General features: G+C 40.4%; 1 protein-coding gene and 1 long non-coding RNA gene across 3 annotated transcripts in view; one reads left to right on the top strand and one right to left on the bottom strand.

The window, feature by feature from the left end:
• Window positions 1-7,600, bottom strand: part of mgat4a (alpha-1,3-mannosyl-glycoprotein 4-beta-N-acetylglucosaminyltransferase A) — a 261,656-nt gene extending 254,056 nt beyond the window's left edge. For both annotated transcript variants that reach the window (XM_059646773.1, XM_048533263.1), the window contains exon 1: window positions 7,120-7,600. In XM_059646773.1, the coding sequence (XP_059502756.1) occupies window positions 7,120-7,213 (94 nt within the window). In that variant the 5' untranslated portion in view covers window positions 7,214-7,600. The remainder of the gene's footprint in view (window positions 1-7,119) is intronic.
• A 209-nt stretch (window positions 7,601-7,809) lies between these two features.
• On the top strand, window positions 7,810-12,694 carry LOC125453519 (uncharacterized). Its single transcript, XR_009445863.1, has 4 exons — window positions 7,810-8,361; window positions 9,013-9,095; window positions 11,788-11,935; window positions 12,241-12,694. It is a non-coding gene; the product is annotated as an uncharacterized LOC125453519 (long non-coding RNA).
• The last annotated feature ends 5,392 nt before the right edge of the window (window positions 12,695-18,086 follow it).

Here is an 18,086-nt window from a genome sequence, read left to right as displayed (position 1 = left end):
TCTAAGTGTTCCATTACTACTTCTTTAATAATGGATTCCATCAACTTCCCAAAGACAGGCATTAAACTAACTGGTCTGTAGTTTCCTATTTTTGCCTCCCTCTCTTTTGAATAAAGGCTGTATGTTCACAACTTTCAATCCACTGGAACCCTTCCAGAATCCAAGGAATTTTGGAATGTTATACCAAATATATCCATCATCTCTGCTGCCACTTCTTTAAGACCCTAATTTGTAGGGAATCAGGACCCGCTTGCATTTAATCCCAATAGTTTACCTAGTACATTTTCCCTTGTGAAGGCAATTGTTTTAAGTCCTTCCTTTTCTATAATCTCTAAATAATCTGTTGGGACGGTTTCAGTGTCCTCCGCCATGAAAACTGAGATAAAATGTTAAATTTAGTGCCGTTGTCATTTCTCAGTTTCCCACAATTAACTCCCCCGTCCTGTCCTCTAAGGAACCAACATTCTCACTTCAACTACTCTCTTCCTATTGATATACTGATAGAAGGTTTTGCTATTTATTCTTATATTTTGCATCAGTCTTCTTTCACATTCATTCAGAACTAAAGTGCATGGCATTACTTTCTTCTCTGTAAATTAGAAACTTCCCCTCTCTGTTCTTAAAGTTTAGGTGAAGCTGGTCCCAAGGAAATGATGTTCTGACATATTCATCTGTTGTGTCCTTGTACCGATGGTGAATGGTGGAAACTTCAGGACGACAATAAAGGAACAGTGATACTAATCTAAGTCAGGATGGTCTGTGTCTTGCCTGTGGGGAAACATAACGGACTTGTAAACACTGAGCTGAGGTGAACTTTTGAAGTAACCTTGAGGAATTGCTGCAGTGCACCCACCAGTTAATATGCACTGTAGTCGGAGTGGCCATTAGTGGAAGCAGTTGATATGTTCATTTAAACATGGCTTGACATTAAGAACTGATGTTGCCACCTATTCTCCTATATTTGGTTGTTGCGTTCATGCTGGGGCAACGCTGTGACAATGCCAAGAGTTACGTCAGCTTTGCCCAGCTTTGGCCTGCTATACATGTTCTTTTGAAGGCCCTATTTTGCATTATAGTGGTGTAATGTGACACAATGGAGATAGGCTTTAGTGTGAAGATGTAATGTTACCATTGTGGGCATACACATCTGCAAATTACAGGCTCAGAAATGACAAGGAGGACAGGTATGTTTCTCGCTTTTATGATCGAGGATGGTTTACAGAGAGAAAAATAGAGTCAAAATAAGCCAGTCATTTTCAGATTGGCAAACATAATGTTGCAAGTTTGAGTATTTGGTTCTTAGCCATTTGTGGTCAAAACTGAATATTATTTACATAAACTATCTGATTGGTCTGACTTGTCATGTTAAAGGAGCATGATCCTTAGCCACTTTATACAGTGGCTGGTGCTTGGTGCCTGGCGGATGCAGAGGCATGTTGACATAGTATCAGAGATAATGGGAACTGCAGATGCTGGAGATTCCAAGATAATAAAATGTGAGGCTGGATGAACACAGCAGGCCAAGCAGCATCTCAGGAGCACAAAAGCTGACGTTTCGGGCCTAGACCCTTCATCAGAGAGGGGGATGGGGGGAGGGAACTGGAATAAATAGGGAGAGAGGGGGAGGCGGACCGAAGATGGAGAGTAAAGAAGATAGGTGGAGAGGGTGTAGGTGGGGAGGTAGGGAGGGGATAGGTCAGTCCAGGGAAGACGGACAGGTCAAGGAGGTGGGATGAGGTTAGTAGGTAGCTGGGGGTGCGGCTTGGTGTGGGAGGAAGGGATGGGTGAGAGGAAGAACCGGTTAGGGAGGCAGAGACAGGTTGGACTGGTTTTGGGATGCAGTGGGTGGGGGGGAAGAGCTGGGCTGGTTGTGTGGTGCAGTGGGGGGAGGGGATGAACTGGGCTGGTTTAGGGATGCAGTAGGGGAAGGGGAGATTTTGAAACTGGTGAAGTCCACATTGATACCATATGGCTGCAGGGTTCCCAGGCGGAATATGAGTTGCTGTTCCTGCAACCTTCGGGTGGCATCATTGTGGCAGTGCAGGAGGCCCATGATGGACATGTCATCAAGAGAATGGGAGGGGGAGTGGAAATGGTTTGCGACTGGGAGGTGCAGTTGTTTGTTGCGAACTGAGCGGAGGTGTTCTGCAAAGCGGTCCCCAAGCCTCCGCTTGGTTTCCCCAATGTACAGGAAGCCGCACCGGGTACAGTGGATGCAGTATACCACATTGGCAGATGTGCAGGTGAACCTCTGCTTAATGTGGAATGTCATCTTGGGGCCTGGGATGGGGGTGAGGGAGGAGGTGTGGGGACAAGTGTAGCATTTCCTGCGGTTGCAGGGGAAGGTGCCGGGTGTGGTGGGGTTGGAGGGCAGTGTGGAGCGAACAAGGGAGTCACGGAGAGAGTGGTCTCTCCGGAAAGCAGACAGGGGAGGGGATGGAAAAATGTCTTGGGTGGTGGGGTCGGATTGTAAATGGCGGAAGTGTCGGAGGATAATGCGTTGTATTCGGAGGTTGGTAGGGTGGTGTGTGAGAACGAGGGGGATCCTCTTGGGGCGGTTGTGGTGGGGAAGGGTGGGCTGAAGCATGTGGCATAGTGCAATTGCCATGTCTGTTGGCAGAGCAGGAGGTTGATGAAGAACAAAATATGCAGAAGGTAACTTCTTTTCCTGAAGAAGGGTCTAGGCCCGAAATGTCAGCCTTCCTGCTCCTCTGATGCTGCTTGGCCTGCTGTGTCCATCCAGCTCTACACCTTGTTATCTCAGATTCTCCAGCATCTGCAGTTCCTACTATCTCAGAAGGTAACAAAGTTACCTCGGGCAGAAGAGATTATTTGGTTATTTTCCTTTGTTCTAAAAATGAAGGCTCAGTAGATTTTAATTAAAAATAAACTTCTGGAAAATTTGTCAGGTGAGTTAAAAGAAGGTATTACACATAGTGTGCACTTTTCAGATTTTCTACACTGTCTAAGTCCGCTGGCCGTGCCAATTCACAAACATAGACTCCAGGAATGAGCAGTTACAAATGTGCGGTGAAATTTGAATCCTAAACAAGGACTCCACAGTGGAACAGAGGTTGATAGCTGGGAAGCTGTTGTCTTGGGCCATCAATGCTCAAATTATAGCAGGCAGATTTCAAGGAAATGCCGTGTTTATTCCTTGAATAATATTGACCAGCAAATGTAAACCAGTCTTTTCAACTCAGGACAATGACGCTTTCATACTCCCATTATAAACAAGTTACAAGATCAGAGTTTTGACAACCTTTGCATTTATATTTCTCAACCTGATTTTATTTTATGTGTGGACAGCCTTGTGTAGTTTCTAAACTGAATTAAGACTTGTGACTCAAAAATATTTCTGGTGAAAGAATAAATGGAATTTCTATATTTAATGATGATTACAAATGTTTTGTGGAATCTGCTAATCTATATTAATGATTTAAATGAGGGCATAAACTGTAATTTATCCACATTTGCTGACAATGCTAAGTTAGTTGGGAAAGTAAACTGTGAAGAGGATGCAAATAGATATAAATAATTAAGTGGGCAAGAATACGGCAGATGGAATATCCAGTGGGGCAAAAGTCAAACGTTAGGCATTTCAGAAGGAAAAATGAAAAGAGGACTTTTTTATACTATTAAGATAAGACATTGGTAAGTGTTGTTATTCAGAGAACCTGTGTGTCTTTGTATATAAAGCAAAATTAAAATCCAGGTCTAACGGGCAATTAATAAAGCAAATGGTATGTTAGCCTTGAATAAAAAGGGAATGTAGAAGTAGACTAACTAAAATCAAATGAAGAGACCATGCCTGGAGGATTGTGTATTGCTCTGTTCTCCTCACTGAAGGAAGGATATTGCTACCTTCGTTCACTGGACTGATTTCTGGAATGAGGGGATTGCCCTCGGAGAAGAGATTGATTAAAGTAAGCCTCTATTCCTTCGAATTTAATTAATGAACAGTGAATGCATTGAAAACTATACAATTCCTAAGGAGGGTTGACAGAATGGGTGGTTGGGGGGTATTATTCCTTGTTGGCAAGTCTAGAATACTGGACCTTGGAGACAGTAAGGACCGCAGATGCTGGAAACTAGAGCCATTAAATGTGGAGTTGGAAAAACACAGCAGGTCAGACAACATCCAAGGAACAGGGAAGTCAATGTTTTAGCCTGGAAAGTTGACTTTCCTGCTGCTTGGATGCTGACTGACCTGCTGGGCTTTTCCAGCTCCACATCTATTGACTCTAGAATTTGGGGTCACAGATTCAGAACGTAGAATTCAACATGAAGCTGAATAGAGGTTATTGCACATAAAAGGTTCTGAACCTTTGGGATTCTTCCACAGCAAGCTGAGAATGTTCAATTTTAAAATGTATTCAAGATAGAAATAAATATATAATATGAACAATAAAGAAATCAAAGGAATGGAGATTCTGCAAGACGATTTGATTAAGATTGATCAATCCTGACTTTATTACATGGTGGAGCAGATTTGAAAGGCTGAATGGTTTATCCTACTCTTAATTATTTATGATGACTGCATTCGATTATGTATTTTCCGCGATTATTTTTTGTCAGTAATTTGTGCAGTTCTGTCTTCCCTAACCTTAACCCCCAATTCTTAACTTGTCAGCTCACCTTATCATTGCTGAAAATGTGGTTGCCAATCTAAATGTGCATCTTTGGAATTGCTATCATAACCTGTTCTAACCACCTCCTCTTCTTTCTCGCATCAACTTTGGCTCAGTGACAGCATTCTCAGCTCAGAGTACACACTGTTGTGGATTCAAGTTCACAACAGGAACCTGAGTGGGTGACGTAGACTGGGTGTTCAGTGAAGCACGCAAGGAGATGCCTTCTATGGGTGAGAGGTAAATCTGAGGCCTCCAACTTCGGTGAAGGGTAAAAAAAATCTGGCTTTTAACAAGGGAAAGCAAAGAGCTCTCCCAATAAACTGGTGAAAATCTGTCACACAACCAAAAAAAATTAACTCATGCTTTGATTTATCAGTTGTAGTTCCTCACATCCAACAGTGATTACAAGCACTTCACTGAACAAGAAATATGTTGACACATCACAAATTTATGAATATATGAATATTTACATCAAATCCAAGTTGCTGTAAAACCGTTTCTTTAACTAATCTTCCAGCCATTTATTCTGATATGTGCACCTTTTAGCCTTCATTTAATCATGCTCCTGTGATGAGACTCGGGATACTTTTTCTTATTACACATACTATTTAAATGCAAGGTGTTGTTTTGTAACTACTTTTAGAATTAAGAGTAAACATTATTCCTTCTTATATTTTGGAGAGAAAGGCACAACTTCAGAGCAGGAGTAGGCCATTCAGCACTTGGAATCTCCTTCACTGTTCAGTAAGATCATGGCTGATGATCATCTCACCTCCATTTCCCTGTCTTTACCCCATAAACCTTGACTCCCTTGTCTGTCAAATTTTTATCCAACTCATCCTTGATTAAATTCCACCCAGCCACTTTCAGGGGAAGAGAATTGCATTGATTAGTGATCCCCAGAGAGGCAAAAAAAAGTCCTCACCCCAATTTTAAAAAGAAAATCTTTTGTTCTTAAAGCATGACCCCTTGTTCTAGTCATCCTGACATGAGGGAACATCTTCCTGGGATCCATCTTCTCAACTCTGCTCAAGATTTTATATGTTTCAATAAGATCATTTCTAATTCTTCTAAACTCCAATGGATACCAGGCCTAACATACTCAATCTCTCTATTCTTCAGAAGATGAGCTCTTCATCCCAGGAATCAGTTTGATTAACCTTCTCTGAATTGCTTGTAAATTGATCTTTTAAGTATGACACCAAAATTGTACGTAATATTCCACTTGACCTCACCAAGACCTGGTACAGCTGCAGTAAAACATTCCTACTTTTCTCTCCCACTTCCCTCCTAATGAACACCATCACTAGCTGTACTTGCATATTGACTTTTTGTGACAGTGTACCTGGAACACATCACTAAAGCAAGTTGACATTACATCCAGTTCAACAGTAAATCTTGAGGCTTTCTGGATTTCGCCACAAAGTCCACCATGAGGAGCTCACGGTAGAAACAACCTGCATTATCCCTTGAAGCAGGACAATAGAAATCAGAGAATCAATTTGCCAGGCTGTATTCCATCTCCCACCTAGTCTTTTTTAAACAGCAGATTCTCAACCGCAGCTCAGTGTTTTCCTCCGCACTCGCCAGCTTGTGAACTGATTATGTAAGCCAGCCTTCCACAATTATAAAGAAAACAGAATCGCTTGTAGCGGGGCAGCGAGTAATGCGGGTCAGAGCAATCCATCGGCTATTGCTGTAACCTCTTCCACATCTGCTTGGCGCTGATATAAAATCAGTTTATCACAATGGATTTCCGGCAATATTACAATTCCCCACCCCCCAAACCCTAGCACATTTCAGGCTCTCTACGGGAAGAGTATCTCAAAGCAGATTAGGCCAGATTTATTAGCTGATGTATTAGTGACTTATACTGTTTTAGGCAGACTCCGCTGATCAATTTGAGGTTACCGGATTAAGATTGGGGACAGCCACCAGCTGTCAAGATCTTTAATTTGGGAGTTTACGATTCGAATACCTGTGGAATGGCAGAGTCGTTACCCAATAAATCACAGGGATGATCAGTTACAGAATCGAGAACATTCAGAACTTCCAATATCTCTAAAACAGACGCCATATATACATCTACAATGACACTCTCATAAAACAGCGCAAAATTCCATCTCTACAGCTTGGTCAAAGTCCCCCATTCAGAAGTCCTTACTTTTCTGAAGGGCTACCATCAAAACATAACAAATAATATATATAAAAACAATCTCGGGATCACAATCAGCTTCTTGCTCACTTCAGATATGACAAATACACGTTTCAATGAACCTCACTTGGGCACAAACATTCCAATGTAAACACCTGAAATCGCAATCATTTCGAACTACAAGTCATTGTCTCGGAGGCGACTAAACGTGTCCGTTTAAACTGAATCCAGAAAGTGAAATCATTTTGAAATCATGATTGGGGAGTTTGGGAGGCGGGAGAGGCTTGGGGAGGGGGAAAGAGTGCGTTTGCTAATGAACACAAACTGTACCTTTTCCATTTTGCCAGGCTGTGTACCAGGACAGGCTGAGGAACGAGGTGACAAACACTAACGCGGTGGCCACAGTCCCATTTCTGAGCCTCATCGCATTGCCCACCGAGTCGCTACCGGAGTTTCGCCGTCTGTCTCATAGCAAGAACTGGGGCTCCCCTCGCCGCACCGCGTCTCGCTGCCTCGGTTCTCTGCACGTTAAATAATATATCTACAAACAGGGATATTTATGCACATTAAATCCTGGAAGATCAATAGTCAGGGATTTCCTCCAGTTTCTGCACAAATTTTATTCTGAGTTTATAAACTGAGTTCAGAGATGCAAAAGGAAAACCAAAACGGGATTTTTTAAAAAAGCATGAAACCTAACAGCGTTGCCGCTGCTTTCCGGCTCCTCTATCAGCAACACAAGCTGAACGTACAGGAAGCACGAAACTCGCCGAAAGGCAGAATAGGGGAAAAGAAATCCCTCACTCGCCCTGAGGTTCAATCCAGCCGAGTAGGCAGCGCGTAGCCGCTCCCAGCCTCCAATTTCATTGGTCCCATTTGACGTTTCACTGCCCAATTAACCCGGGGTAGGTACAGCGGCTCCTCTCGATTGGACCAATTTGTTGCCAGTTACAGCCTCGCGTCACAATTGACGGGGCGGCCCTCTCGTACTCTTGCACCCCCCACACTCGAAACCCCTGTCAATTTTACTCCGCTGTGTGCTCCTAGATCTGTCTATAAGCATCCCGATGTGACTGTAAACTCTCCTTTCTTTATGCAAACGGAAAGAAGAAAAGCGAATCGATCATTTCCACTTATCTTGACAGAGAAAACGTACAGGAGCTGAAACGTTAGGTCCAGCTCTGCCAGTCTTCCCTGACAGTTTTGTTTCATTTTCAAGACTGCCTTATTTGGCACTTTGGGGACTGTCTGTAAAGGTTGTTTTGGAGTCAAGGAGTTTCTAACAGCATGGCAGCCCATCGAGTCCGCGCCAGTCATCAAACAATCTAACAGATATTGCTGGAGAAACTCAGCAGATCTGGCAGCACCTGTGGAGAGACAAATAGTGGACATGTCGAGTCCAGCTACCCTTCTACAGAACTCAATTCTCCAGCGATTCTGTTTGTATCATCAATTCTTTGTTTTGTCAAACATTCCTTCCTCATTTTCCAGCATTCAGCCTCTAGCCTTGTAGATTTTTTTTGATCAACCTGTTCAGATGTTTTGCAGCTGGCACTTGAAACCGGCCTTCTGGTAGGGATACTACAGCTGCATTAAAAGAGCAACACTCCCCCACCCCCGTCCTACAGCCCTAGTGTACTAAGCATTTATACTGCCTATCAGAATGTTTTGAATTCTAATTTGCGAAGCACAATACCTTATCCTTACAAACACCCTTATTTCTAATTATGAATTTTTGTGAATGATGAATAAAAATGTTAAAATGTTGTTTATTAAATATGGTGTTTTTAAAAAGTACGGCTATAATGAAATGGGTAATCCAATGTAAGCTTGGGCACAGGTTTTAATTGAGTTAAATGATGCTAGTGTTTAAATGGAACCTATTTCTCAAGCTAACAAAATGTGAGGCTGGGTGAACACAGCAGGCCAAGCAGCATCTCAGGAGCACAAAAGCTGACGTTTCGGGCCTAGACCCTTCATCAGAGAGGTCTAGGCCCGAAACGTCAGCTTTTGTGCTCCTGAGATGCTGCTTGGCCTGCTGTGTTCATCCAGCCTCACATTTTGTTGTCTTGGATTCTCCAGCATCTGCAGTTCCCATTATTTCTCTATTTCTCAAGCTTTTGCTTGGAAAATTGAATACAGCAAAGGACATTGCATTTCAAACCTCCATGCTAAATAAAATATTTATTTTTGCACTTACTGTAACGTTTGCAATGCTAATAGGTGAAGTTCCCTACCAACCATAATGGGAAGAAGATCTGAGGTTTACTATTTCATTTCACCTTTTCTTCACTCCACAGAAACAGGTAGGATTTCACAATTGTGAGAAATGTTTGTAACCAGGTGTACGTTTATTTGTAATTCTGGACAGGGAGCAATCAATGAAATGTTATAGTTCAATATCATAAACATTGTCATGTATTATCTAGCTATTGGACTATTGGAATTATGTCAGATTTGGGATGTACTATCCAATGTGTAGTCCTGCTCTAAAATCTCTATGAATCCATGAGTGTTCACTCAGCCAATCCCTTTCTGCAGAGGGAAAACACAGTATTGACCCAGTCACCCATTCTAACTGAAGATTCTCTCAATACTGTCCTCTATGACATTGAAGGCATGGTCTCAAAGGATATGATCCTGTACTAATAAAGGAATAAACAGCAGCAAAAAAATGTTTAATAACAGTTTTAAAAAAAATTTCAGCACCCAAAATGTTTTTTGGAAGAACGATCTTTAACTGCAGAGTACAGACACAATGGCATCAACTCTAGCAGCACAGTTGAGGGCCTCGCTAATGACGCAATAACAAGATGCTCGTGATGGTGAAAGAGGTGCAATTACTTGAGAAATGGCCATGAAGAAAGCAATGTTAAAACAGGAATGGCACTTTACATGAGGGGGAGGATAGACAAAATAAAACAACTTTGAAGTGAAAACAAATCCTTATAAGGGGAGACTTCAAGCAAGGATGCATGTAAACTGATTTTGTGATGTTGGTTTTAGATATAAATCTTGGTCTGAACACTGAGAATGACCCGTTTGCCCTTGTTGAAAGTAATGTCGTGAAATTTTTTTACGTCACATTGGAATAACTGACCGGGCCTCAGTTTAACAGCCCATCCACTAAGAACTCAAGCAGTGCAGCATGCCACAGGACTGTCCTGAAATGTTAACCTTGATATGCGTGCTCAAGTCCTGGAATGGCAAGAGAAAAGAAGATGCCACCAAGAATTGAGTTTGTCATCCTTCTAAAGAGTTGTAGATAGCCCAGCAGAAAGAAAAGGAATTTGGATTAGTATTTGCGTTGGGCAGTAGTTTAAATCAGATGATTTGCAGCAATGACTCAATATTCAGTTTGATTGACATAAATGATGCTTAGTGTTGGGCAAGGTATACAATTGAATGCCAATACAATGTGACCCATTTATATCCCTACTCAAAATGATTTCTTCACAGCTTTAATCCTGAAGTGGTGAATGGTAGCATAAGGATAAACATAAGGATGTAAAACATAGGTGTAGGAGTTTGTCATTCATCCCTTTGAGACGATTTTGCCATTCAATGAAATGATGGCTAACCTTCTATTTCAGTACCATTTTCCTGCATTTTCTCTACATCCCTTGTTTCTTTTCAGTATGTAGAAATCCGTCAATTTCAGTCACTCTGCAACTGAGTCTGCATCTTGTATGAGAGCAATCCAGAGACGCGGACTAACAATCCATAATCATGGGTTCACATCACTCCAAGGAGTCTGGGGGTTTTAAATTTAGTTAATAAATCTGGGATAAAATGCTAAGTGAATTAATAATGATAATGGGGCCATCATTTAGTGTAGAAAACCAATCTGGTTCACGAATAAACTTCAGGGGAAGAATTTTGCCATCCTACCCTGCCTGCCCTATATGTCACTACAGACTGTGAAATGCCCTGGCAAAAAAATCTGAATAAGAATAAAACCAAGGGCATCTACCTAGATATGCCAAAGCCATACTCTATATTGTTGACCTAGCAAAATTCTCTTAATTAACTTCTTGGTACATATGCAAAGAAAATTAAATGAATTTTCCCACAGTCTAGTTAAACAGCAGTGTGGGATCATCCTACTTTACCTGTAATGCCCCAGACCCCTCCACTTTCATCCATGGGTCCTGTCACACCAACAGAAAAAAGCTCACTACAGATGGAGACACAATGGTATGCACTCAGGAAGAACTGACACTGATTCGTAATGTTGGCTGACATCCCTTTGTGTCAGATAAAACACAGCTAAGGAAACTTTGTGGCCTACTCTCCTTTTTCTCTCAGCTGATGAATCAATGCTTACTCCACCATGTTGAACATCATTTGGAAGAAATATTAAGGATTGCAAAGAGCTTAGAATTTATTCCTGGTGTTAGACCTCAGTACATGTGGCATTAAATATGGGCACAAGTTGGTTCAAAAGTTATGCAGTAGTGATAGAGGGCTGGAATTGGGTAGATCCTCCTTAGTGAGGCAATTAATCCATGACAGGTCCAAAGCAGTACCACATTATTTCAGAGCACTGGTAGCATTGCCCACTAACCTCACTGATTAGTGCAACTATTTGGCTCTAGTTATCTTGCAAACCAATGTCATCATGATAGGATTGGCCTAGAGGAACAAGCAACGGACACCTTACTGTAGTTGCTCAGTTTTAGCTAACTAAATCTTTGCAGTCTTGCAGTCTTATGGGAAAATGCTTAAACATTTTCACATCTGTATTTAAATTATCTGAGCTCATGAAAATGACAAATGCCTGGGGGAATGCCGACAAGTGGAAACTTTGCTTATGTAGTTTTCTCAGCAGGAAGAAAATGTTTCAACATTTTTAAGCATAATAATGGATATCTCTGTATGTGAGAACCTACCACATGGAAAAAAAATTATTAATACTTTTAACAAACGTGTACATATATCTCCATGAGAGGAGTTCAAACTTTTTTAATCTTTTTGGATTTTTGCCCTTTCATTTAGGTGATAAACTCCAGGCATAAGATCTGAAAAATGAAAGAGTAACAATTGTTTCATTGTGCAGCTGGATGATCAATCCTAGGAGAGCAAATTAATTGAGGCTTCGTGTGTTATAGACCAGATCACACCCCCTCTCAAAATATATCAAGGAGTAAGTCTAGACCCTAACTTTTTATTTTACCTAAAGGCAAAAGTAACGTGCCATGTTCCAGATGTGTTTCAATTGATTGACTGCTTAAGAGAAACACATTTTATTCTTACAACATGGTAAAAATATGAACAAAAAAGGAGAATTAACACAACTTGAATTCTATTGATATACTTAATAAAAGAATAAATTATTTGACCATGAATTATCAGCTATTCAAGTACAGCAGCATCCAATGAACACACCTTTGGCAAAGACAAATTGAGAAAGGCAGGTTTTCCTCACATGATTTTTCTTTTTCACTCTAGGAAAAGCCTCTTCCTGTTTACCCTAATCAAGCAGCAGAGACAGAATTCAACTTTTTATTTCCGTGCAGCAGAGAGAGGGATGTATCTATCAGCGTCAACAGTCAACTCCAAATTCCAACTGATAGCAAAACTAAAACCTTTGGTCTGTGGGAGCCTGACTCCACCTACTCATGCTTCTTCTGTCTCAGTAAACAAATCATTTAGGGAGCTCAAAGCTGTTTACCCACTGCTTCTAAAGTATATATTCATGCACCACCATGGCCACCCCTCCCCCCTCTCCAAGAGAAACAGCACAGAACAAATCTCTCTTAAAGGCACAGTGCCATCACATTTGACAGGAGTGGAAAGAGAGAAATTTGATTTTGTAACCAACAAATATTGGTGATTCTGTTTTCTAAAACTACCAAATTCTTCAGTGGACCAAAAGGAATACAGGCCTGCATTATTTTCAAATCCTCACCCCAAGTGAAAAACAAGTGCAATGAGGAACACCCAAACTTTAAGTCTTAAATGCACATTATCCTTTGTGATCACATTTTTCCTTCTGTGTGTTTGTCTGAATGAGTATGGATGTCGGTGCAGTTGCTCATACAGTTGTGTGTTTGATAATAAACATTTATTTTAAAAAAAGAAAATTGCCATATGTCTGTTTCTGGCAATTACATTGCTCATATAGTCATAGAGTTATAGGACAGCTAAAGACTCTTTGGCCCATCAAGTCTGGTTCTGGTTAAAAACAAGCACCTAACCATTCTAATCCCATTTTACAGTACTTGGCCCATAGGCACATATGCCTAGCAAGTGCACAACTAAATGCTTTTTAAATATTATGAGGCTTTCTGCCTCCACCACCCTTACAAGCAATCAGTTCTAGATTCCTGCCACTCGCTGGGTGAAAAATATTTTCCTCACATTCCCTCTAAGATATCTGCTGCTTACTTAGAATCTATCACCCCCTCCCCCATCATTAATCCCTTTACCATGGGAAGAAGTCTCTTCTTGTGTACCTAACTATGCCCCCTCTATAATCTTAAACATCTCAATCATGTTCCTGTTCAATGACCGCTGCTCTAAAGTAAACAACTCCAGTCTATCCAATCTCTCATTATAGTCAACATTCGCCAGACAACATTCTGGAAAATCTCTGCATCTTCTTCAATGGAATCAGATCTCTCCTACTGTATGGATTCCAGAACTGCACACAGCGCTCTAGCTGTGGTCTAATCAACATTTTAGACATTTCTAGCATAATCACCCTGCTCCTAAACTCAACTAATAAAGGCAAGTATCTTGTATGCCTTCTTAACTACTTAATCTATCTCTCCTGCTTTCTTAAGGGGCCAGTGGATGAGCACGTGAAGGTTCCCCCGATCCTGCTTGGTCTCCAGAGTCCTACTGTTCATCATGTATTTGTTTGTCCTGCCCAATATATCACCTCGCATTGATCTGGATTGATTTCCATATGCTGCTGATCAGCTCACATGACCAACCCGTCTTTATCCTCTTGTAATCTAAGGCTATCCTCCTCACTATTTACCACTGCACTAATTTTCACATTATTCGAGAACTTACTGATCGACCCTCCTACTTCCAAGTCTAAATCATTAAACCTACCAGAAACAGCAAAGGCCCCAACACAGGCTTCTACAATACCCCTTGATCATCAGCTTCTGCAAGTCAGCTCATTCAATTGTCCAAATTTCCTTGGATCCCATGAGTTCTTACCATCATTATCAATGTCCCACATGGGTCCTTTTCAAAAACCATGCTGAGGTCCAAGTAGACTACATTAAATGCATTGCCCTCATTTGCACACCTGGTCAGCTTTTTGAAAAATTCAATCATGTTGGACAGACACACCTATCCTTTACAAAACCATGCTGACTGTTCTTGATTAACCTTCTACCTCCATGAACTGATTAATTCTGTTGCTCAGAATTGCCTCCCATAATTTGCCTACTGCTGAGTTTAGATTGACCGCAGATTCTTGGTTTATCCCTTTATCCCTTCTTGAATAATGGTGCCACACGGCTGTCCTCTGGTCCTCTGGCACTTCTTCTGGCCAGAGAGGAATGAACATCATTGCCAGTGCCCCTGCTACTTCTTGCCTTATCTCACTTAACAATCTGGGATACATTTCATTGGCCCTCATGACTCATCTACTTTTAAGCCTGCCAGACCACTCAGAACCTTCTCTCTGGCCCACATTATCCCTCCCACAAGTGAACACCAGCATCAAGAATTCATTTTGAACTTAATCTACATTCTTCTGCTCCACACTTACGTTACCACCGTGGTTCTTCATGGACCCTGCTCTTTCTCTAGTTACCTATCTACCTTTAATGTTCTTGTGAAATAACTTAGGATTTCCCTTTATTTCACCTACGATTTATCTTTTGTGCACCTGATTTGCTGTCCTAATTTCCTTTTTAAGTTCTTTCTTGCATATTATATATTCCACTATAGCTTCTGCTGTTTTGAACCCACAATTTCTGTCATTTGTCTCCCTTTCTCTCTTTACCTAATCTTGTATATCCCGTGACATCCAGGATTCACAGGATTTGTTGGTCCCACCCTTTGTTTTCTTGGGAACATATTGGCTCTATACTCTACATATTTCCTTCTTGTATGCTTCCAACTGCTTTGACACAGACTTCCTAAGAGCATCCACTCCCGGTCCACTCTGAGCAAATTAGATTTGCTTTTATTAAACTCAGCCTTCCCCCAGTTTGGAACTTTGTCCTTTTCCATAATAATTTTAAATCTAATGGACTTATCATCACAGTTGGCAAAATGCTCCCCCATTGATATTTCAATCACTTGCTGAGCTTCATGAGCTAAAATTAGGCCCAGGAACAGCTCCTGTCTTTGTCTTTTGAGAAACTTGAAATATTCAGTCAGTGGATCGGGAAAACAGGGGGAGCCATCTTTATCATCACTCTGTAACACTGTGGAGATGGTTACTAAAGATATGGCCTTTAAATGGTGTGTAACCAAGAATTTTGATGTCAAGAAAATCAAATAATCATCTAGTTACGCAGAATTTGACTATTGCTGAAAAAAGGCACTTTTTGTCAAACTTTCTGTCTTACAGTCATCAGGACATCTTGCAAGAATTACACGAACAAGCTGAACTGATTCAATGGTCTGCTTCGGATCTTTGGGAATTGATTCTAAACACCTCAAAAATTTCAGACCCAATATCCCTCACATCCTCTTTTCTCCTGCGGCCCCACACAGGCCTGCTCATTCTCCCATGCCAATGCAATGATCACACCTATTCATCCTGCCTGCCATCTCATATGGCTTATGTCAACTCAAAGTGGACTCTTGTCTCTACATCTCACTTGTGGCTTCTCATGAGCCCATGCCAACTGAATACCAATTCACCCAATATCCATCATGTGTAGACCCTGGCAATAAAAGAATTTTGCATTTCAGCAAGAAATGCGTTATTAACTGATACTGGGATTTACTAGTTGTATAATTAACTACTTCATTGATTTCTGAAATATATATTTTTGATTTAGTTTGAAGTTCAGAGGTACTGTGGTATATAGGTGGCAGCATGTTCCTGGTTCACCAATTTTCTGGAGGATTTTATGATGAATACAAAAGAAACACATCTTTGAAAAATTATTATTCTTATTGATTACTATTTGATTATATCAATAAGAATGTTAACAAAATATTTTTTATTGTTTCCATAGGATTATGAAATTCCCATGAAGCTTCTCATAGGATATTAATGGAGAAAAAAAGCCAGAAAAAAACCCATTAATGTGTTTTCTTCAGGATTTCCCTGAAATTATGGTAGGAGATTCCAGAGGAAATTGTGTTTTCAGTATTATTTAATTTGTTCCTTTTCATAGAATGATAGACTACAAAAATGGACATTTCCACTTGTAATGCTTGGTCAGTCTATTCTAAAAAGGGTATCCAATAAGACACAGTGTTCAATTACTTTTGTCTTTTTCTGCAATTACTCACTTCCAAGTGCATGAGGCTAGGTTAGTTTAGGATATCTGGTCGGAATGGATGAGTTGGACCGAAGGGTCGGTTTCCATGCTGTACAAATCTAAGACTCTAAGTCCTCATCAAATGTTTCCCAATCTGCTTTCAGCAACACTTCATGCAGCCCATTCCTGATCCTGAACATTTGCTCATTAATTTTCCTTTCCTTGTTTTGTCATTAGTTCTTTTCTAATTGCGTTCAACTCAGTTTCCTCTTTATGACAATAGAAGCAGTGTTTCCTTAAGTAATCTCCAAAACCCGCCTTAATTTTAAGTACCGCATTCAAATCTTTTCATTTCTAAGGAGAGGAATTCCAGCTCCTCTGGTATCTCCACAGAACTGAAGTTCCTCACCTTGACAAAATTCTAGAGAATCACTTCTGTCATCTCTTCAAGGCCTTGGCATCTTTTCTAAAGCATGGTGCCTCAGAATTGCAGCAGCGCTCCAATTACAGTCTAACCAGTATTCACTAAAAGTTCAGCAGAGCTTATTTGCTTTTGTATTTTAGGGGTCACTTGGGAGAGATTGAGCACTAGGACAAATTGCTTTGATCAAACAGCGCCAGTAAGGGTGTGGAAAGAGTAGGTCATGATTAACTAGTCAATTTGAACTTTTTTGAGGTCACATATGTTAGACAAGGGAGGATCTATAGGTGTCACAAATATAACTTTTCAGAAGACATTTCTATTTCCTAATATCCCTTTTATCTCTGGAGCTTACATTGCAGTCAAAGAAATGTGACTACTGAAGGATATGATTCAGTCTTTTGTACTAGTTACAGCTCTTCTAATGTACTATCTATTTCAATCTAATCACACTTTCTTCGCTTTTTGTCGTATTCTTTAGTATTTTTCTTCTTCAAGGGTATAACCAATTCCATCTGAAATATCAAGTGACATTCAGGAAAGGATTTTATATTCTGACAACAATTCATATGGAAACAAGTCCCTTCAGCCTTTCCCTTTATGTTTCTAGCTCAATCCCAAATTGAGCACCCTCGAATTAATATTTCACAAACCAATGGAATATTGCGATACCTTTCTCAAACCCTTATAGAATTGATCCTCCTATATCCTTTCCCTTCTAATCAAATTGAAATTTAAGAGATGGAAGTTGTTTTCCTTTGTCCAAGAACAAATGAAATGAAATTAAACAGTTTAAATCCATTCTTGCAATGTACAATAATTCCTAAAAAAACTGTCAAACAAATCTTCTCAAAACTCGCAAACTGTCAGTGAACTTGGAAATTTCAGTTAGAATGGGACTGAGATGGTGAATTTTCTTTAATGGAGCGCAGAACTATAGTGAAGGAGCTTCAATGTGCATCTGCCCAAGCTGCCATTAACCTGGAAGTTACATAAATACAAAACAACATGTTAAGTGAAGGCAAGGGGAAAAAAAATGAATGAAAACAACAGAGGTGTGACTGCACTTGGATATCTTACAATAAACCAGGCAGCATGATGTACTGCTGCCCTCTTGTGCTCTAATAGTCTTTAATGGGTGAGTGCTTCTGAAAGTATTTGAATGCAAAATCCTGTATGCTTTACTGTACATCTTTATTGTTAAATATGCTTTAACCCTTCTTAGACTGTTGACCTTAGAATATAAAATAATGAAAATTAATTGCCCATCATTTCAAACACAGTTGATCAGCTGCAGCCATGCATACCACTCCTAATTCAAACAGCATACAATAAAGGGACAGATGCAATAACTAATGATAAATCTGTCACTAGGCAATATACAAGATTATAGTTTATGCTGACAAACCAAACACTGGATTTAAACCATGAAAATATATCATTAGATATATTTTCAGGAAATTGTA

This window comes from Stegostoma tigrinum, chromosome 6 (genome assembly GCF_030684315.1).
Source record: "Stegostoma tigrinum isolate sSteTig4 chromosome 6, sSteTig4.hap1, whole genome shotgun sequence".
Classification (NCBI taxonomy): Eukaryota; Metazoa; Chordata; class Chondrichthyes; order Orectolobiformes; family Stegostomatidae; genus Stegostoma; species Stegostoma tigrinum.
Note: the sequence above shows the minus strand (reverse complement) of the source record. Positions and strands in the feature narration are given on the sequence as shown.